The 23,151-nt window shown below is 34.4% G+C and overlaps 1 protein-coding gene across 1 annotated transcript in view; it reads left to right on the top strand.

Annotated features, from left to right (window-relative positions):
* The window catches only part of LOC118733220 (cytokine receptor-like), a 58,489-nt gene extending 35,746 nt beyond the window's left edge, over window positions 1-22,743 (top strand). Inside the window, exons 3-15 of the mRNA XM_036462533.1 lie at window positions 4,913-5,049; window positions 5,589-5,694; window positions 8,925-9,058; window positions 13,345-13,459; window positions 14,625-14,752; window positions 14,834-15,005; window positions 15,085-15,544; window positions 16,628-16,916; window positions 16,989-17,451; window positions 18,204-18,321; window positions 18,386-18,585; window positions 19,535-20,913; window positions 20,996-22,743. Of these exons, the coding sequence (XP_036318426.1) occupies window positions 4,913-5,049; window positions 5,589-5,694; window positions 8,925-9,058; window positions 13,345-13,459; window positions 14,625-14,752; window positions 14,834-15,005; window positions 15,085-15,544; window positions 16,628-16,916; window positions 16,989-17,451; window positions 18,204-18,321; window positions 18,386-18,585; window positions 19,535-20,913; window positions 20,996-21,121 (3,827 nt within the window). The 3' untranslated portion in view covers window positions 21,122-22,743. The remainder of the gene's footprint in view (window positions 1-4,912; window positions 5,050-5,588; window positions 5,695-8,924; window positions 9,059-13,344; window positions 13,460-14,624; window positions 14,753-14,833; window positions 15,006-15,084; window positions 15,545-16,627; window positions 16,917-16,988; window positions 17,452-18,203; window positions 18,322-18,385; window positions 18,586-19,534; window positions 20,914-20,995) is intronic.
* The last annotated feature ends 408 nt before the right edge of the window (window positions 22,744-23,151 follow it).

Here is a 23,151-nt window from a genome sequence, read left to right on the forward strand (position 1 = left end):
AGCTAGGAGCTAAATCCTGATTTTCGGAGCTAGATAAAAAAATAAAGAGCGAAATCCAGCTCAAAAAGCCCAAAATGGCAACACTGACGAGTATATGTGTAAAAATCTGAGAATAAATAAAAAACATGACTTTGTTTTCGCCAAAACAGCGAATGTTAAATTACTGTTTCAAAAGAAGCCGTATAGTTTTTGTATATTCATATATACTTACTATGTGTACATGTAAATATATAGATATGTACGTATTAGGTGGAGTGTGCCAATGTGAACACATTAACACATTTGTATGCATTCAATTTTTTCGTAACGCCTATAATTCGAGTTTGTTGGTTTCATATTTCATTCTTTCGTTTAGCTGAGACACCTGAGGCACTCAAAAGGTACTTATTACATACCTGCATACATACATACATACATAAGCGTGGCTGTCTGTCCGTCGGTGCACACGATAACTCGATTAAAAATTTAGATATCTTAACGAAACTTAGAATGTGTACTAATTTTGAGCCAAGGACGGATGGTATTGAAAATGGGCAAAATCGGACAATAACCACGTCTAACTCCAATATAACGGTACTTTTCAGAAATACGAAAACTGCGATATTTTAGCAAGTACTGAAGCTTATTCACTCAAAATTGATATTTGCAAGGATCTTCAGGCGGAAAATAATAATATTATAAATTTGTTTTTGTTGTTTATAAGGCCATATAAACAATTATATTCAACAATTTTATTGAGCTTGAGGCCGTTTTTAATGAAAAACTATTGTGGAAAAGCAACCATCTTTTATAAAAATGGTAGAAGTGATAGCTATATCGGAGATCACCATATATGAAATTAATTTTACAATTTGTAATTTACATTTAAATTGAACCTCCAACCGGACTCGAACCTGCGATCTCAGAACCAGAAGAAGTAGTCTTCACGCGACGCCACAGCCGACATGTGCCAGGAAAGCAATTAACTTCGTCTTAACAGCATTGATAAAATTATTACTTATATTAAATTTACTTCCTAAAATTAATGACGCACTATTTTTAGCATGAACCTGAATGAAGGAAAAACTTCTCAAATTGAGTAAATTTTTCGCAATATTAAAGAAAAAACAGTAACTCTTAAATAAGGGAACTGGTTTCTTGTTTTAAGAAAATGCTTTTTTCTAACTGTATATAACTTTATATCATTAAGTCTAACTGAACATACTATCGAGGATGTTTGAAATAGGGGTAACCACCCCTGCTTACCATGTAACGGTAATTTCCGGAAAGGTGAAAAAACTATATTTGATACGTGCGACGGGTATTTAATGTTCGACTTCGCCCCAACTTAGAATTTTTAATTGTTAATTTTATATTTGCCCCGATTGGTTTTTGAAAAAAATTAAATATACACCTCTAATCGACTTGGCTCAAATTCTACTCCGATTTCTTTCCTTTTAAATTCGGGTGCATGTCTATATATGAAGACAGCGACTAGAAAAAGCGGCCGTATTTCGGCAATAAACACTAAGGACTGGCGATAATTGTTAACCAGACTTAGGGCCGGTTACTCAATGTCTGGTTAACACTTATCTCCGGTTAAACATAGTTATCCACGTTATCGACTTCCTGTTGTATGCATGGAGTCGAAGACGTCGATAACGATGTTTAACTGCAGATTAGTGTTAACCAGACATTGAGTAACCGGCCCTTAGTGAAAACGATTCTAAGGGCCGTTTGTTCAAAGTCCGATTAACACAAATCGTAGGTAGAAGCTCCACTGCTTTATCGATCACATGTTATACGCATAATGACGAAATCGTCGATAATGATGTTTAACTTGGTAGTGATAATCAGACATTTAAAAACCGGCCCTAAATGGTGAAACAATGGATCACAAATTCGTCATTTTTACGCCTATTACAATTGTTTCTATCTCACCTAGAATAAAATATAATCATTTATAGACATCTATTCATTGCTTTTTAACTTAGAGTGAACAGCTGGTAAGACCACTTTTCGTGAAAACTCATATTTTGATATAGGGAGAAAGAGAAATTTCTAAAATTTTTAATTTCCAAAAGGATTAAGGTATTGTTTCATTATTTTTATTCAATGAAAGGCAAATTCGTTAAGTCCAAAAGAATTATAAATCTTTTAGTTGAGCTCGCATCCTTCTGTATTTTTTGGAGTTTTGGTTTACTTTAAAGCAAGCAAAATGTTGTAATCCAAGTTTTGCCAAATACTTGAAGAAAATTACTAAAATAAGATTTTCCTCTTCTATAAAACTGGACTTAGCAACTTTGTACATAAATACATACTTACATACTTTTGCATCTCTTTTCTATGTAGTAATGTTTAAATGATTAACGCAAACACATAAATTCGGCTTTACATGAAATAATAATTATTCAAACAAAAAAAACAAAAATTTCTTCAGAAGCAAATATACATACATATGTACATATGAAATTCGCATTGTATGAGCGTGCGCTTCTGAGATTGTCCATATATACACATATTTGCTTTTAATGTCTTTATCAGGTTTCATAAATTGCAGTTCGCACAGAAGTGAGAGGCACCAGTTCTAACAACTGCCCAGCAACATTTTACGGAATAGCAAATTACAGATTTTGTATGCGGGTTTTTCGTAGGAATAGAATTCCATTTACCTTAAAAAATATGTATTTCGTAGACTCTTATTTATGAGTACTTTTTTTATTGAAAAAGTGAGAAAAGGGACTAGAATTTATTCAACTGCAACTGAACTTGTAAAATAGTGAAATATGTAAATTGTTTTAAATACTTAGATAAATAACTACACCATTTCCTGTTGTAAATGAGAAAGCATCAATTGTAAATGCGAAAGGGCAAATTGAAAATGAGAATAGTCAATTGTAAATGAGATTATTGAAATGTAAATGAGAAATCGTCAAATGAAAATGCAAAAGCGTCACTGAACTGATGAACTGATTGAATCTGTTTAAATCATTACTTCGACACGGTGAATAACTATGTAATGCGTTTAAGGTCAGACAATCGATCCACAGGAGGTTCCTTCAAAAACGAAACATGTGGTGCATGGATAGCCTCAGTTTTGCATCGTTGGCAGGAGCAGAGAAACCACCTGGACGCCTTAGTTTTGGTAACCACCTGGACAACTTAGTTTTGCTATGCGATAATGCTCCATGTCACACTCCAGAATTGAGAATGCTGTGGCTGATGCTTCCAATGGGCGAGAACAAGTGCTACGTTCACCGCCATATTGCCCCATGCTAAACCTCATTGAAATAATTTGGCGTAAAGTAAAAATAGGTTCATTCCTTATCTTTTTGGACTAAAATCTGAAAAGTGTCAAAATGCCAGAGCGTAAGCAAAATGCGCTCACTAAAAGAGAATAACAGGAAAAGTAAAGGAACGCAAAAAACCAAATTTTTAGTCCAAAGAATGGCAACAACAAAACTAACGTCAAATAAGAACAGAAATGTATGTACAAAACACATTCACACAAGCACAAGCACTATAAACACTTGCTATATCAATTATTTTTTGCCTCCTTCCAATTTCAATTCATTTCTTTTACTTTTTAGATTATTCTCACATTTAGCATATTCTTTAATTTCCGTTAATTTAAAGTCAGTTGAGTTTGACACTTTTCAGGATTTTGCCAGAAAAAATTCTTCTGACTAAATCTGACTACTTCGGACTGATGAGAGTCACTCTCACTGACTGTTGCTCTCTCATTTTTGCTGTCATTTCCGAATTAAGGAACGCTTTTTGGACTAAATCTGACTACTTCGGACTTTTTCTGACTATTTCTGGGAGATAAGGAACGCTCCTAATGTATGTGAAGGGGCACAACTCAAACCCAAAATGGTAAATGTGCCAAATGTTGTTGAGCATTATTTCTATGGGAAAAAGAAACACTTAATGCGCGATCTCATAGAATTATCGTAGAGAGGGGAGATTCATGGAGGATAATTTCTATACCAATTACTAAAATCTGTGTCGAATACCGGTCGCATTGCAGGAATTTTAATTTTTTTTTATTTACGCGGTCTAATGTACATACATACATACATACACACATATCATGCGTATAAGTTAAATAAATTCGATTTTCAAACAGGTGGCAAGCCTTTTCAAAAGTATATTTAAACTTAAATCTTCTTAAATCTCTTTAATTTTACATAAGTGTACAAATTTCACTGAACTGATTATTTAAGTTTTCAAATACGAAGTTTCCCTATTATACTGACGTGTAGTCTCTCAGACACCACTTTTCCAGATTAAAATATATATACTAGATATTTATTAATACACTTTCTTTCAATTTAAAATGGAAATTCCATAAATATTTTAAGTACTTATTAATGATTATTTACTTTATGTTGAAAAATAGGCGTTTCTAGTAATCAACGTTATTGAAGCTAGGGAAAAATGTCGAACCTTCGGTGTATGTCAGACTACCACGTCAATCGCAGAGGGTTAAGAGTCAACTTTGTTAACGTCATCAAATCTGCACCGGTCGTTCAATTTTCAAAAAAAAAAAAAAAGGTTTCATATTAAATGAAAAGAGCAGTAAGAAATCTTTAGTTTGAACATTTAGAATTTTTTCGAGGTATTTGGAGAGTTTCGCCACAGGTTTCAAAAGTAAAATTCAATACCCCTAATCCTAGTCGAAATAAAGTCGACTCTAAAGATAATAGATTTGCGCTTACACAATATTTTATTTAGTGTTTGGCCGAGCTTCTCCTTCGGTTAGTGGCGCGCGCCTTGATGTTGTCACACAGCGGTCGCCACAAACACACATTGAAAGTTTAGAAAATTAAGAGGTTGTTTCAGAGGGGTTCTAGGGGATTTATATTTGTTTATTAAAGTTTTTCTTAAAAATCATCTAACATGTATTTACATATTTCTGTTTTGCTTTCAGATGTCATAAGACGTAGTATAAGAGTGGGCAAATATGGTAATGCTACTATATTGTGTAAGACTTCGAATCGTTCACAAACTTACTTTTATGATGCGTCTATGGAAAAGTTCGTGTTTCCGTTCGACATCGAAAATGAGGTTAGTTGGTTATACACATTCATATGTACGTATGTATATACATTAGGGTGGTCCTTAAAAAAATCAAATTAACGATTTTTTTCAGTCTCAACCCCTCAATCGATAATACCACGGTCACTGATATCACATATAAATTTTGGTCCCGATTGGAGTCGGTTAAGGCGTGTCGCAAAGGAGTCAACATTCAGATGCCTCTATGGACTCAAAAAATTTAAATATATTTTTTTTTTCATTTAATACCCAAAATCGATACTACTAAAGTCGAGGATATCACATATAAATTGTGGTCCCCATTGGAGTCGGTTAAGATGTCTTCATAGGGTAATCTGGACTTTGACCACTGTGCAAAACGCCTTAACCGACTTCAATCGGGACAAAAATTTATATATGTGATATCTTCAACCATAGTAGCATCGACGTAGGGGTTGAAGATTAGGAGATATGATGTAAAAATTTGCTTCCTACATTTAAGGACCACCCTAATGTACATATGTATGTGCTTCATGAATGCTCTTTCCTAAATTGTAAATTTTTTTCAGCTTCTAAGTAATTATGCCGTGTTAGTTTTGAATGGAGTTCATCAACCGTCAACCTACCTGTGCTTTCAAAATGGAACTCTTTTAAGTGAAACGATTTTGACAATTGGTAAGTGTTTGGCTGTTCAAAAGTGACATAATTCAAAAATCAGAACAGAAAATATAACTACTTGTGGATGGTATAGATTCAGCTACTCGACTCAAGCGTCACATAGTGTGAAAAATTAGAAAATCTAAGTAACATCTCGAGAACAAAAAAATTCCAAAATTTTGCTTTGAAGGACGATTTTAAGGTCAACGTAATTCTAAAATTGCCTTCAAAAGTAAAATTTTTAATTACTTATTTTTTACCTAAAAATAGGATGTATTATACAACTATAATGCGTTTTTCGGTTCTTGCGACCATATAAATGGATTTTTTGACGCATTACTGTTCTTAGGTCAAAAAAGAAAAAAATGTTTACCTCATTTTGAAGGTAATTTTAAAGGTCAAGTAACTTTTATTCAACAATAAATTTTTTCCTGAATACCGTTACATTTATTTTGCTACCGTTCTCGAGATATTTGATTTTATCACATAACAATTTGATTTTCCACACTGTGCGCCACCTGGCCATACATTTTTTTTTCATAAAAGCCTTGTCCTTATACCTGCAAATACGTATATGTAATTCTTGCACTGAAACTTAAAAATCTAAAAAGCTTTTTGTGAGATTTACTTTCTCCACTATATAACTTCCCCATACAATTTTATGGAATTTTGCCTACCTGGGTCCAAGTCTACGCGATTCTCCACGCCTCATGCCAATATTGGTGTGGAACGGGTTTGTTATGTATTTAAAACTATACATACGTCTCTAACATTGGCGGATGGAAAATTTTACACGAGTAGAGCGATTTTTTGTACCCCTGGATCCGCCACTGTAAGTGCTCATTGATTTTACTTGATGTACGTAATAAAACTTGTAAACAAAGTGATGCCTAGACAATTCGGGGTACAGGGTCGTCACATGCTTTATACTATTTCCTATCTTATCTACACGCTTATATGCTTATGTAAATGAATTTACGATTTTTACTATTAATTTATTATTTGTATTTATTATAAAACAAAGTAATGTCAACTAAATATATATAAATCTACATGAATTTCCGATATGAATATACTATTTTTATTAACTATTTAGCTATTGATCACTTGTTTAAAATTTGTATTCATCGTAATTTTTAATTATGTAGGTCAAATTAAGGCGCATCTCATTCACATAATCGATGTTCCAATGAAATTTTAATTTGCGCATTAATATTATGTAAGAAGAGCTTAGAATACTATTTAATGATTTGGCAGTTTTACATACATACATATGTATGCATGTTTCTCATTTGCTTCGTAAATCGAACTTCACTCATTCTAACGAACCCCCACCAGCTTTACAATTTAAACGAAAACAAGGCCTTGATAATGAGACTACTCATAAAAGCAAAAAATATTTGCACTTTATAGTAGTTTTCACTGAACCGCCCTAAATTAACAAGTTCATTGAAGTTTAAACGAAAGTTAGATGAACGGCTATTTTATTTCGGAATTTTCATTTAAATACTCTTTGCTTAGTTTAAGCAATAAATCATCAAAGGCTATAGTCAATGTCTGAAATACTTAATTATTGTGAACTCGACAATTACGCATTCCTTCTCAAATTCATGCACTAGTATTGTTGGTAATAAATGCAGCTTTATTTCAGTTTAGTTAAATGTTATTTTAACAATCGCTATTATATTGTTGTAAGAGTAAATTTCTTTTTACTTAATTTTTTCGCTCTAAAAACGTTTTTCGTTTTCTCTTTTTTGTGAACTTGCGCCTTTTATTTCTAAAAATGACGGACAGATCCCAAGTTTATCTTACTACTTCACCTGAGTATTCCTAACCTAGTAGGCACAATACACCCTCCGTAATAAATCCTAAGGGGCCTTGACAGTCGAGTTCCTTTCTCTAAGGGCTGTTGTAGCATTGGTGCTTTGAAATGAAAAAAATCTTTGTGACAGTCACAAAGAATGTGGTCCGAATATTCATCGTCCTAAAAAATTCTCCGATAACACCTATTCGGTGCATATGAAATCGTTGTTGGTTGTGGCCCGTTAGATACCCGGTACCCTGATGTCAATTCTATATAGTTAAAAAAACATCCAATTTATTGAAAGGTTATCCTAAGAGCTTGGCTGACTATCAGTACTTACTGCGTTCAGAGTGTAACCACTCTCAGTGATTATGGTTCTCGAAGAGAACCAACTAAGAGCACAGAATGGTTCGGGTCCTAAGAAGGCAGTTAAAGACTCTCGCGCAAACTCATCATCGACCTCGTCTCTTTTTATTTCACAGAGACCAACAATTACGCTGCCTTTATGACAGAATTAGACTGGACGTTTGAAATTGTCCGCCGAGGGACGACTACTATTAGAGTAGAACTATTTGGATTTGACTAAATATATATGTATTTAATACCTTATAAGGAGGTTCGAAAATGGCCAAGAAATGCCTGACGAATTGTCACCGAGTAAGGAAATGGTAGGGACCACGCTGGCTACACGGAATTATTAACTTCTCTCGTTACTAGTGGAAGTTTTAACGGGTCAGTGTACGATGGGAATTCATGCGGAAAACCCAAACATCACTTCCAGGCACTATTGCAGCAGCTGTATGTAGCATGGAAAAATCTCAAAATCTGTTAATTAGCTGTCCAGCTTTCAGACTTAAGGTTTAAATACCTTGGTTCTCACTTCTTTTTCACCCCCGATGAGCTTCAGAAACCGATTTGAGCCGCTTTCGGAGTTTTGATGTAAGAATGCAGCGTTTTTCTAAAAAAAAAAAAACACCCTGTTAGGTGTTACCGTTAACCCACCCCTTTTTCTTTTATTTTGCTTTGTATCGTCTCTTGCTCTTTTAGGCAACACAAAGGACAGTTAATTTACTAGTCTAAGTGCGTCTTCACTCTAAAAGTCCACAATGGAATGATATTTATGACTTGGTAATTTTTTTCTGTAAGTAAGAGATATTTCCTATACTTGGGGCGTATCGAATAGCAGTCCCCGCTTACACATATGACCAAGCTATTATTTCTACTCATCGTGAGTGCATTGTTGTTGTTTCTGTAACAGATATGTTTCTATGTCCTTTTTCAATTGGTGAAATCCAAAATAGTAGGATGGCAGTCTTTGAATAGTTTGTTACACAGATTTTTATATTCCCTTTTAAAAGATGGTTTAGATTTCTGAATATATATATGTATGTATCTAAATCTTGACGTCATTTCTAATAATAGATATTTATTTTATTTTATTTAGATAGTGTAATACAGACGGTTGTTATCGAAATGGGAAAGGGCGATGATGCCGCGCTTACATGTAAACATGATGAAGACCAACCAGTCTATTTTCAAAAAGACCTCGGCAAGGAGAACATCAGAACTGATATTGTGGTGAGTAGATATCTGAGTTTAACACTCCCAATTCTCACGAATGTAATGGCCACTTGACTGATTGTACAGCTAAACTGCAATGCCAAGACAAGTTAACGCAGACAATTGCAACATATATACATATGTATGTACATTGTAACTGATTTATCAACGCTTGCTGTTGGCACAATGTCAACATTGAAAACAAAAACACCAAAGATAAGCAATGAAAATCTCCATAAAGTGTGCCTGCGTTATTGCTGGGGCAGCAGAGGCGCGCCTATGCCTACGAAGCCCCCGATATTGGCTATGCAAGTGTATAAGAAATTTTACACTGGCCAGCTAAGCAACGGGCATTGAACGTCCTCTGTTATATTTTTGTTGCATACAAGTTGCGACTAGCTTATACCATTGACAGACGACAGCCTTGATGCACATTATGGAACTTACAAAAGCGAGTTAGCATTTAACATTGCATTTCCATGGCAGACATTCATGAAAGTGAAAAAATCAAAATGTTATTTTTAAGTTAGTAATAGGACTCAGTTGTTAAAAATGTATGAAAATATGTCCAAAGCAGTGTCCCCGAATTAAAAAAAAAAAAAATTGCGAAAACAAAAATACTTGCTGTAACGCTAGTGGCGGTACATAATTCCATTTATTTTCATATCTCTCTAAATTTCCTTGTAATTTTTTCCCCCATTTAATTCCTAATAATATCCCAAAATCCATAAGTTATTTTTTCAGAACTTTCGCATAAATTTTGCATTGAGGAAAGGATAAGAAAGGCATCGATTGCCTTATACTGCTGTAGGGGAAACTCTCCACCAAAACTATGTTCAGGCCTTTGGACTTCTGATGTGTCTTTTGGGTGCTGCCATCAAGCAAACAGTAGACTCACTGCTCAAACGCGTCGGATTACTTCTTAATAAGGCTAGTTTAGGTGCCGGGTCACAGTGACATCGTGGAAACTTCATGGCTGATGACCTGGCAACTAGGGACGTCTCTGTCCTTCTACACTCTTGAAAATTTCAAAGTATTTTTAAAAAACATTCCCAAATATGAGTAGTGTTCTCAACTTTAAATTGGTAAATTGCACGCAAATTGTATGCAGATAATTCATAAGTAAATGCACATTAGGGCTGCTTATATGCTTATGTGCATCAACGCTGTCGTCTGTCTAGACTTTTGTGCACTGTCCACCTTCTACTCAAGTAGACATTACATATATTCGTAGATAAATAAATGCGATATTCTGAGTATTGTTTGCGAATCAAGTCAACAATACACTGACCATAAGCGGTGCTATGTCAAGTACAAAATAAAAAAGTACAACAAACATACCGTCAAGCATTAGAGGGCACTGAGTGTCATGAAAATATTGCCAGTATCTATCAGTAAATTGCATTCGTAATAAATTTTTTTTGGAATTTCATGAAATAAATTTAACAATAAATACTTTTATATGTATATTATAATAGCTAATTGAGTTTCGAAATTATGTGGTGAAATTTAGAACTTTTAAAAGTAACCAAAAAACCTGGTTTGGCTAATATTTTATGTACCACTTTTCGACTTTTGACCAGCTTTTTCGGAAAATTGGTTACATTGCGTTGTTAAGTTTTTTTTTTAACATATCTTTCGTAAAAAGCAATCCCTATAGAGTAATTACTTTATTTTCACTACTATTTTAAAATAAAAGCTCTATTTTTAAAGAAAAATGTAGGTATCTATTCAAGTGAAGCGGGGTGTGTATGCGCACTAGGGTGGTCCAAAAATGCATGTGAAAAGGTAGAGTCGGAATGTTTATGCTCTCACTCTCTAGGTTTGTTCTATACCGAAAAAATATACCCATATTTTTTTTATTTTGAAATCAAAAAATATTTAAAGGTCGCTCAAAGCGCCCAAAGTTTTCTATGTATTTTATATGGGGAAGAAATAACTTTTCGTAGAAATGGTATAGAATAGTCAAAAATCAATATTTTTGTAGGAGATTCCCAATAATAATACCCAATCTATAATTTATAGGGCCGCCAATAAAAGATCGTTAGTATTAAAAATGGTTAAATAAAGTTGGGTATTATTATTGAAAGTGTCCTGAAGAGAACCAAAGTTTTCCGATCGAAAAATATTGACTTTCAAGAATTCTATAACATTTCTACGAAAAAATTTATTTTTCCCATATAAAAATACATGGAAAAGATTGAGCGCTTTGAGCGACCTCTGAATATTTTTTGATTTCAAAATAAAAAAAAGTAGGGCTATACTTTTTTTTCGATATAGAACACTCCTAGGGGGTGAGAGCATTACAATTCCGACTTTACTGTTTTTGAACCACCCTAATGCGCACACATGTATGTTGTACGTTAGTCAATATGTATGTACTATGAGCTACTAACAAGAAAAAATTTAGTTTACAAGAATTGTAATCGCTTTATTTTTGCTTCTTCTTTGTGGCACTTGTGAAATCCGCAAGGAATTCAGAGTTTATGCGTAACACTGGACATTCTCACGTTCTCGAAATACATTTTAAACGGCTTCATTTGTTACTATATTTCTGATTGGTTTTTCGCGAGAATTTGTTGTCGCCGATGTTGCATTTACATACACACGTGTCTCTTTGATTGATTTAATTAAGATTCGTTGCGAATTGTTTGTGCGAAATTTTCACACAAGTGCCCCCAATTGGTTGGGCTATGCATGTTAGGCTACTTAATTATGTTCGCACGTTTGGAAAATTACATTTTCCTCACAACTACGCACACATGCGTATGTAAGTATATATGTATATATACATACTTATATTTAGGTAGGTAAGTGTAAGCCTATAGCAGATACTTTTCTCTGTATTTCTGTATTTTGTTTCTTACACCGTTGTCACGTGTATACTTGTAGTACATACATAGATAGTGCATACACATACATATGTATGTATTTATGCGCCAATCACAGAATCTACAATGAAGGTACATCGTTTTCAAGCGAACTCTCAGCTCTTTGTAATTCATTTATGTAAAATTACCAGGGACCGAGAACAAAAGGTACATATCACCGAAACTAAATGTCGTTCTTGTTGTTTTGTTTCTAAGAACGCTTGAAACCCAAATCGAAATTAGAACAAGACCTTCGAGAACGTTATCAACGGTAATTATGTAAGAAAAAACCCTAAGGAACGTTCCCTAAGCAAACAAAATGGGACCAAAGGTCTCCGAAACGTTTTGGCAAAGAATAAAACGGGAATAAAAGTCTAAAAAAGCATTCTCTCGAAGAATAATTTGGGAATTAAAATCTCAGGAACGTTCTGACATTGAACGAAATAGGAACAAATCTTGTCTGAACTATTTTACCGAAGAATGGAAGCGAGAACAACATTTTTCTCATAGTGCTGCATTAATTTTAAATGTTTGTAAATTAAAATTAATAAAAAAAGAACTGCAAGATTATTATACAAATTAAGTAAACGAAAGACTTAAGACACGAACTTTTCTTTCACAAAAAAATTAAAAATTGTTTGTCACCCTAATGATATGCAATCTGGAAGTTGAAATCAAGCTTTCCTCTGGCATAGAATTAACAATCACTGTTCCCACTGAAACAATTTTTGATCTTAACATGCAGATGCCCCACTCATTCTTAACGTCAAGTTCTCAAAACTTTGGATATAGGTTTTTTGTTTTCTAGCAGAAACTCCTTGAAAACGTTCTCGACACTTTCGCTCTCATTTCATTTTCTTTGGAAACGTTCCAGAAAGTTTTATTATCATTATGTTCTTCTTGAGAACGTTCCCAAAAGTTGTGTACGCCTTTTGTTCTTTATGGAACCGTTTCCGAAACTTTTGTGCTCATTTTGCTTCCATTCAAACTGCTCTCAATACTTTTCTTCCCGTTTGGTTTGTTTTGTTGGAACGTTCTTGACACTAAATTAACCGTCTAAATTGATGTAGTGAATGCACTGCCGCCGACGAGGCCAGGATTGTCACTCCAGCAACACTCCCCAAAAACTCTTTGGGGAATTTGTATGCTGTTACACCAACAACAGGTATATGCCGACGCTACTTTTGTATGTTTTCTGTATTCTAAGTTCTCTGCGTTTTGGACAGTGTTGTCATTCGAAAATGTCCCTGATCCGCATTAAGTTTGAAAATTAACTCTATGACTTAATCCGGAACTTAATTCCCGAGTTAATACTGAAATAGCGAGTTGATCCGGATCAACGCTGCCGTCTGTCTATGATTTTATTACTGTGTATTCGTTGATGTTATTTATTTACAACAATACGTACTTACATAAGTATTTTTAAATTTTCAGTCAATTAATAGGACAACGAGTATCCTTTTGATTAGAAACGCATCTTTACAAAAAACGAAATATAGTTGTACATATTTGGACAATAAGCACATAGATGAATCGGAATTGAACGTGGGTGAGTAGAAGTTTGCATTGAATACGTAAATGTCCATATGTGATATGTATTTAAGTATCATAAAATCTTTTAATTTAAGATTTCATAAGGCAACTCATGAAAAATAAGCTCTTAATTTAGCCCATAAATGTATATCGCCCGCGCTAAAGGGGACTACCTAGGCCTGCCTCAGTAAGGAATTAATCTTTTGATCCCAATCATATTTAAAATCTATAGAGCCTGTTCCTGCTGCGTCATATGCTCACTGAAATCGCGAATATCTCTACAACTAACTCAACTCCTTGCTCTTAAGCAAAAACATGGAGAAAATTTGTGATCAACACAATTAAAAAGCCAACCTTAAGTGAAGCCGACCTTAGGTACAGACTGCTAAGATGGTTGTACAGCCTAAAAACATATGAATCACTCGTGGCGTAGTGTAATACCAATCGTCAATCAATAGGTGTTATCTAAATATGTACATATGCTAAAAATAAGAAAAATTAGTATACATAGGTCCGGGAGAGACGACAGAATCGATTCCTTTTTTGTGGACCACGGTTGCAGGTGACTAGCTTAGGGTTATGTCTAACATGGCTGCATTAGGTTGAGGCCCTAAAATGCCTGCTCTACTGAGTTAGAGAAAATCCTACACACCCTTTTTCAGGATGGTGGCCTTCCACCTTCGATTTCGGAATGAGTTGACGGTTAGAGTACCGTTATAAATAAAAAAAAAACTAAACTATACCTATAACGAATGTTTTTCCAAACATTTACATTTTTCGTTGTATCCCGGGTTTGCTATTCTAAAATAAATATAACGAAACTCTATATAGATATAGCGAAGTATTTATCCAACCCTTTCAAATTCGTTGTATCGAGGTTTCGCATTAGACTAAAGTTGTATGGAATATACAACGGCCTAACCAAACACGTTCTAAATATTCAGGGTAAAAAGTTGAAAATTTGTTGAATTTTCCTAAATTTTGTATAAAGTTTGAAATAGTGATTTATATGATTTTGGTTAAAGCTTGGGCGGTATTTTTATAGAAAAATAACAAAAAAAATTTTGCTCGAAAAACTCGTAAAAAACAAACCAATATTCCAGATAAAGAATTGTTAAATTTTGATAAAATCCTAAAATAAAAAATGTATGTATATGTTTTGTATTCTTTTCTTTTTCAAGGCACTCCTCCGACACCAGTGATCAATTTTAATTGCGCGAATCATAACTATTTCAGTATGTTTTGTGAATTTTCGATTCCACCGAATAACTTACTCCCGGATTACAGTTTAACGTACCAAGTGGATTTGGTATGATAATGCAACATACATATATACATACATACATATATTGTATGAAAATTTAATTTTTTAATTATTCTTCAATTTCAGTTAAATTCCGAGAAATGTGACCTCAAATATACTATGAAGAATGGAATTTTAACTGCGAATACTACTTTGGACCCCTATCACCCCTCCGGTTATGTCTACAAATTCACTTTGATTGCGAGTAATATTTTAGGAAATCTTTCACAAGAATTTGTTGTTTTAAATAATGAAAGTGGTAAGTGGCATAGATGGATTCTTGAAGCATTTAATATTTACACCTAACCGGGTATTTATGTATGTATTATGTATTCCAGCGATACCTCCAAAACTTTTTATTAACATCGAAAACATAAAATCCCATAGCGTAAATTTGAATTGGTGGGATTTTCAGAGCCCATACTACCAACTAGATTTAGTATATGATATTCACGTTCAACCAGTTGATAGAGATGGATATACAAACTCGAGTACTTGTCGCACATTAGAATGTGAAATGATACTTGAAAATCTTCCATATGCAAATTGGAATTATACATTGACTGTGCGTGCGCGTGTGAATGCCACAAATAGCAAGTGGAACGAGCCAACCTATCTTAACTTCAAAACCACATCGTGTATACCCGATCGTCCGCCAAAAACGATTGCAGGGGGCTTTTATATTCATTACAATTCCACTGAAAAGGTAATAAGCCTATATTGGGAGGAGTTGGCGCGACATGAGCGGAATGGACCAGGATTTTATTACAGAATTGATACGTGGAATGGGACACATGTGTAAGTAGAGAATGAGGGCGAATGAATTAATTTATGTACATATCCAAAATTAACTACTTATTGTCTGGCCTGGCGAGAGTGAGGTGGGTCACAGGGAACAACAACTCGCCCTTGCTCTGGCCAGAACTCTCCCGACAAGTGTAAACATATTTGGGTTAACGTCCAAGGCTTAAGTCCAGGACGAGTTGAAGTTCGAAGGTCATTTAGAGGTTTAAGAAGGCACTTCTGATAAGAAAGTTTCTAACAAAAGGTATGTATTTTGTCCTTGGAACCCGAATCTGTGATAAAAATCATTTATGTCAGATTTAAAGAAATGCACTTCCGGCCAGTTTAACCCACTTGCGGCCGAAACTCGAAGTCGGTAATCCGACTTAGTAGTTTATGCTTTTGCGGTTTCGAATAAACAACATTTTCGTCCATTTTAGGAGGGGTGAACGGGTGATCTAGAACACCCTGTATACTTATATATTGTCTCACTCCGTGTAGCCGTACCCTGCAAGTAAATAACGAAAATAAATTCACAATTTCTCGTGTTGTCATACCACAAACTGGAATTTCTACACTTGTTCTAAAATTGGCTGAATAAAAATCCTATTTGTTCCTACGATAGTTGGGCCTAGGAAATCGGAACAACCCGAATTAATTACTCAACTAGAACTCTCACTTCCACAGCCCTACCCAAAAACTTTTTCTTCTCCTTAAAGCCGGTGTTTCAAAAACCTAAAAGAGGCGTATTTCTTCGACGTCAACTCGGTTTTACGTCTTTCTTCGGCGAAGTTTTCGTTAAGCGTTTTTTTTTTCGTAAAATTTTTTTACGCGTATTTTTTCGCCGTCAACCCAGCCTTTTTTTTGTGTGTAGTGGCGGTATCGATTTTCGTTTGTATTTAATGCAACAGTTTTTGATCTTTTTCTAATAAAAATTTTGTTCGAAAAATATGTTAGAGTACTCGTATTATTTCTTTATCTTAAGAAACAACGAAAAACGTTTTGCTTCTCCCTTAAAACCATTGCGCTCGACCGCTTCCCACCAACCCCGATATACATAACTGAACTAATTACTATTTTTATTATTTGTTTTTGTAGAACATCAAAAACATCTACAGAAACATCAGTAACCTTTCCTTGGTTAGACCAACCTAAAGTTTATGAAGTCCGCGCTGTAAATGATGTTGGTGCATCTATAGCTATGAGTACAATTAATGTTAATGTATCGCAAACATCATACGTACCGAAACGAATCGAGCAGTTATTGTATAGTAACGATACACTTGAATTACTATGGATGCATCCTGCTGACTACCAGAAAGACCCACCAAGTAATTACACTGTATTTTGGTGTCAACAAAAGTTAGTGTCACTGACAAAGTGTGAGGTAAAAAAAAAAAAAAAAAATCCACATACAAAGCCTAATAAATTGTTAATTGCTCACTATTTTTCCAAATAGGGTTCGATGCGTTTCGCAGTGGTCAACAATAATACGACAAAGTTCCATATATCAGTAAGAGAAAAGGAATTCATAATGGCTGTTGCGGCTAATTATCCAAATTCGAGTAGTGGTTTGCATTGGAAAACTTGCTATGATGCAGTATTCGGCAGTTTAGAGACCGTAACGCTCGAAGCTAAAGCCGTATCATCGACAGAAATCGCCTTAAGGTGGCGTTTAGAGGAGACTTGTGTTAATGCTTTTAATGGTTACAATGTAACGTATTGCCCCGTAGAAAGTGAAGGACAGCAGTGTAACGATTCTGAGAACATAACTATTAATTTTGGTGATCCAGGAATTCAAGAAATCACTTTAAAAGAATTGCAAACGTATACCTTCTATCGCATCACAATGCTCTTATATGCTAAAGATGAACGCAGGGGTCGGCCCAGTGAGTTTATATTTTGCCGTACAATGGATGCAGGTGAGCTTCGGATTAGTACATACATATATGTATGTATACATAGTATTTTTTCTTCTTAAATTGCGTACACACATATACAGTTGTCCACAAAAGAATAGTAGTGCGATATTTGGACCAGTTTTGGCTATAAGTCTTTTGTTTATTAAATGCTTATTTTTTTTATAAAAGTCTCGCTAGTTATACAACAGACACCAAATAAGTAAATATGTAAAATCAGATTTCACACTTTGTACAAAAATAATATAAAAAAAAACTGCAAATTTTCTCCAAAATTTCAAACTTTATAATCAGAATCCTTAGACAAAATTTTGGTATGCAGTTTTCTAGTATCATGAAGTGCAAATTTCAAGCTACTAATTTTTGTCATTTTTTTTTTTGCTAGCAGTGTCCTCCATATAAAAGAAAATTGTCGAACGTAATAAATTCTGAAAAATTAACGGGATTTTTTAGCAACTTGAAACTTGCACTTTGTTATACTAGAATTAAAACAAAAACTACATACTACAATTTGTTCTAAAGATTCTGATTAAAAAGTTTAAAATTTTGGTGAAAATTTGCGAAGTTTAAAATCTGAATTTATATGATGTTTGTTGTATAGCCAGCTAGACTTTTATAAAAAAATAATAAAACTTTAAATAAACAAAAGACAAAGCCAAAACTGGTCAAAATATCGCACTACTATTATTTTGTGGATCACTATATGTACATGAGTAGATATTTACTTTCATGCATAAATGTTTTCACTATTGCAGCTCCGTATCCACCTACTGGTTTAAGATTTGAAAAAGCTTCCTTAACAAGTAATTCGGTAAATATTTCTTGGGTAGCGCCGAAAGTCACTAATGGAAAAATTACAAAATATACCGTTTGGTAAGTGTGAAATGAAAAATTCTCAACTTTTCATTTATGTAAATTATAATTGCAATTAAATCAGGTATTTAAGGAAAATTAGGGGAAACACTACAAACGACCCAACGCAGACGGATATTCCAATAGGTGACCGAAATGTCACTAAGTTCTCTTATAAGTTGAGAGACCTTAGCAGTTATTCGCCGTATAAAGTGTGGGTAACGGCGTGGACATCAAAGCAATCAAACAAAAGTGAATCGTTGAACATTAATACCTTAATGGGAAGTAAGTGAAATTTCAAACTTTACTAGTGTTAGTGCATTTGCTTGTTTGATTTAGCATCATTTTCAATGTGGAAAGATGACTCACATTCGGCAGTTAATATACAATTTTTGTAATTTTTTTTTTTAATTTTTATACTGGTGAATGTTACTTATCTCTTCGCTATGAAAACGACTCTTCAAATAGTTGCGTTTTTTTTACAAACTATGCAGTAAAAACCAGTAATTATTTTACCGGCTGGCGATTTAAGCTGAGTGCAATTCACTCTTATAAAAAAAATTACATAGTTGCGATCCTGAACGAGTCCCGACTTGTCAGAAAGAGTCAGAACTCGTCAGATTTTACTGGAAATCGATCCCGTACTCGGTTCTCTGACAATTGAGAGGGCAAAAAAAGAGCGTAAATAAGGTCCTCTCTCTGTCAGAAGTGACCAATTTTAGTCCAAAGATTTTTTGCTGGTAAATTCTGGTAAATGTGTCAAACGATCAGCTGTAGTATGTTTGACAACTGTAAACAATTGTAAACAAAAGAAAAGTGCACTCTGCTTGCGTACAAAATAAGCAAAAAATTTTTAACCAAAATTTGGAGGTTATGTTGAAGTTGTCAGAAGTTACCATTTTTTACTAGAAATCGATCTCTTACTTTTCAGTTTTACTCTCTCGCTCTAAGCGAATTTTTATTTTTTGACAGTTTCACTAGTTTTAGTTCGAGGAATACGGGATTCTTCGGGTTTAAAATCGCAACTTCTGACAAAGAGAGTACCGATTCTACTCTCCCATTTTTCCCCTACTTTGCCAGAAAACCGAGTACGGAAACACTTTCTGGTAAATTCCTGTAAATTCTGGCAACTTCTTGCGAGTTAGGAAACGGAACTTTTAAATACATATCTACATACATACATATTTTCAAATCTTAATATTTGTTTGTTTGTAATTTTTTACTCTTCGACTAGGACCATCGGAACCACTCGATGTGGACCTTGACAGAGATGACGGTTATTATACAGTCAAATGGACAGACCCCGTAATGCCATCAGGGCTCGTAGAGCTATACGAGCTGAAATTCTTTGATGGTGACAAAGTGAAGCTAGCTTATATGCAGCGTGGCTCAAAGAAGACACATCGATGTCGCTTTAAATATCCTGGTTGCACGGGTGCATGGCACAAAATGGAGGTGCGCGCTATCAATCTGGTGCCAGAAGATCAATTTGATAATACTACATTTACCGTAGAGCCAAAGACAGTGCAACGAAAACGCCGCCATAGTATGCCTACGATCAGTACCGGAGCAGTATTTCATCAATCACTAACTAATGGTGAGAAAAAGAACAACATTATCACGCCGTTACAACAGGATTTTGAATGTGAACTAAAAGATGAAGATGACATCAAAACGAAAGTTCTTACTATACCTGGCGTAATACCGCTTGAGTCGGCGGCGGCAGGATTATCTCGCAATACATACAAATGTCCGAAGTTTCCCTATGAGATATTGGTGGCTTCATTGATTTTTGTGGGCATGTTTATTGCTACAGTATTTTGGGTAGGCAATGACATTCGACGTCGCGCGAAATGTGCTGTTCTACTTCCTGATCCAATTGTCACACTAATGAGTAAAATACCTGGAAATCTTACTGACAACCAGCCGATGAACGACTCATTCAGCAAATTTAATGATTTTGACTCTTCCAAAAATCCAATTCAAAGTACAAATAAATTTGATTACGATAGCGCGTTAACGCCTAGTAGTAGTGAGAGTGGCGTAGACGGTGTTGGCGCCTGCGATAATGTAAGTAGCAGCAGTAGTCGTGACAATGTCGACGACACGTATTTCGATCGGTTTGGACCAATAGATGCACTAGTTTCATCAGCGAGCAATACCTCACTGAATGAGAGCAGTCTTTCCTCGCATCAACATTCCCCGTTGCAACGGAAAAATGCACACAGCGCGCCTACGCCATTGAGAAATGATGGTTACAAAGGTGTCAACCAATTAACAGGCATTGGAAAACCAGTTAGCGATGAGAGTAACGCTTCCAGTTACTCATCATCATATATGCCCCTGCACTCGATTGCGCCAAAGAGTCCATTGAATATAGAGTCGCCGGTTAGTGATAATGGAAATGTTGGAAATTGTATAGCCTCAGATAAAGAAACTGCAACATCAGTCAGTTTTCCGCCGACGGCGGATGCCGCAATCGATCGGGGACCAGCAAAATCTGCGATGTTCAACAATTACCTACCACATAATTGCATGCAAGCAAAACCCAATCTCTTAACGAATTTTACGCTTGCAACTGGTGATTATGTGCTACCCGATGCATTGCCTAAGGTAGTTGTAAATAATATTCGCATTTAAGATAAAAATAAAAATAAAGTTTTTTCTTTTTCTTTTTACTATTGTACACTATCAGATTGCACCAGCACAGGAAGATAATGAACAAGCTCAAACATCATTACAGCAACAAAAGAATAACCCTATAGTTTCATACGGTTATGTTACATCCGATTTTTGGTCGCAACAAAATACAATGAAATGAATCTCAACAAATCGAGGTTTAGGAAAATATTATCGAAGCAATGCTGCCAAGAAGAAAGACAAGATCAGCTACGTTTGACTCATGTAGAGTTCAATAGTAAAAATTGATGCGTTGATAAGCATGGAAAAAAAAAACAAAAGAGAACATCGATGTACTAAATGTTATTTTTTTTTTTTTTTTTTAGATAATATTTAAGAGAAAAATATTCACTTTTAATGCATTAGTAAAACTAATGAAGCCAAAGGCTTGCATACGAGTTGAAAATAACTTTAATTCGATGACTTATGCGACTGATTTATTGTTTTTATATAAATTTACTTGATCGGTAACATGTATACGTATAGATGTACATACATACATACTTATGGCAATCATCAATGCAAAAGGTCCTAAATTTAAATTTTACGCGAGAAGCTAAGAACGTTTAAAACTTACACAGTAAATATTTGCAGAACTGTTGCTAAAGATGCTAAGAAAACTCGTATATTTTTAAATATCGCTTTGAACTTTCTTAGAGCAGTGCAGCTGATAGCCAACTAATGTAATACATAAAAGTAAGGCCTTTTGCATTGATAATTGTTTTAATTTAGGTAACAAGTGTTGAATGTTGTAGGACCTTGAAGTCAAGGTATTTGCAATATGAAACAAAAAACTGGTATGCTTATCAAATTAACTACACTGTAGGAATGCTAAAATGACACAAAAAATGCCGAGACACGTAAACTTAATTTTGGTTCGTAGATTACTAATCCGTACACCATTTTTTCTAGATCGGGCCATTTTTCCAAGATATTTTCATTTTATGTTTGCATTGCGAATGTAATAGAATTCCAACTTTAAAATGGAAATGTTACTCATACGCCATGTACGAGGACAGCCATATACGAAATTTATATCGAGTCCTAACCGCCAAAAAGATGTAAGCAATATTTTTGTTTATTTATCCATAGATTGTCAACGCTAGGAGCTTGATTTTTTGCAAAAGAACAGGCTTTAATACAAATGTAATACAAATTGCAATTTCTTAATTTTTTTTCCTTGTTTGAATTATTTGTTTATACAAATTACAATACCATATATTGGGAGAATTGCCTTATCTGGAAAAACGGTATACAGATCCATAACCTATGGCCCAATATTAAGGTTACGTGTTAAAGTTACGTGTTTTTATGTAATTTCAAAACATAAGATTTTCCCTACAGTGTTAGTTGTAAAATATTTGGATACATGTGTACATACATACATACATACATATCATCTCATTCTTCTGCCTTCTTGAGAATCGAGAGGCTTTCCACTCTACATTCGTTTCTCCTTTCATTTTTGTATGGAGTGGCATAAATTGAAGACCTTCTGCTTTCGCTACCCATAGAAGGGCTTCCAGAAGGGTTTTTGTAAGACGTATTTCAGAACGCCTTTTGGGGGAGTTCTTATAAAACTGCTTCATATCTTCATATATATTTTTTTTTTCAATGTAAAGTACATATTTAAATTTATTTGTAATATTAAATGATATAAATTTACGCATTCGTGTAAATTGCAAATAGAAAAAGACCATCTAGAAGCCATGCAGGCAAGCACTTTTTTCAGCCCTTCTTGGGTAGGCCTTCAGAATGGCTTTACCTTAAATTAATTGCTGGGATTTGTTTAAGTTACATATGGCGTTGTATCTTTTTAAATACAAATGGCTTACAAATTTTGGTGTGGACGCGTTTGTATGTAGCTGTGCGGAAATTGAAGGACCTATAGAAATAATAAGTATTGCATTTATGGCCTTTTAAATTAATGGTGAGTGACGATATGTATGTATGTATATGTGTATTTGTGTACATTCACATTAGAATTGATTTATTTGTGCAAGTTTCTTGTGCGTGCAAACAAACAATGTATTTAAGTTCCTTACTGTAATATACTCAAATACTATTCCAAACATTCACATATACGTATCTTTATACAATGTATATATACTACATACATGTATGTATATACATACTACATTGAAAAGTTCAAATTAAATACATCACATCTAT

This window comes from Rhagoletis pomonella, unplaced genomic scaffold (genome assembly GCF_013731165.1).
Source record: "Rhagoletis pomonella isolate Grant_MI unplaced genomic scaffold, Rhpom_1.0 Rhpom_scaffold_00002, whole genome shotgun sequence".
NCBI classification, from domain to species: domain Eukaryota; kingdom Metazoa; phylum Arthropoda; class Insecta; order Diptera; family Tephritidae; genus Rhagoletis; species Rhagoletis pomonella.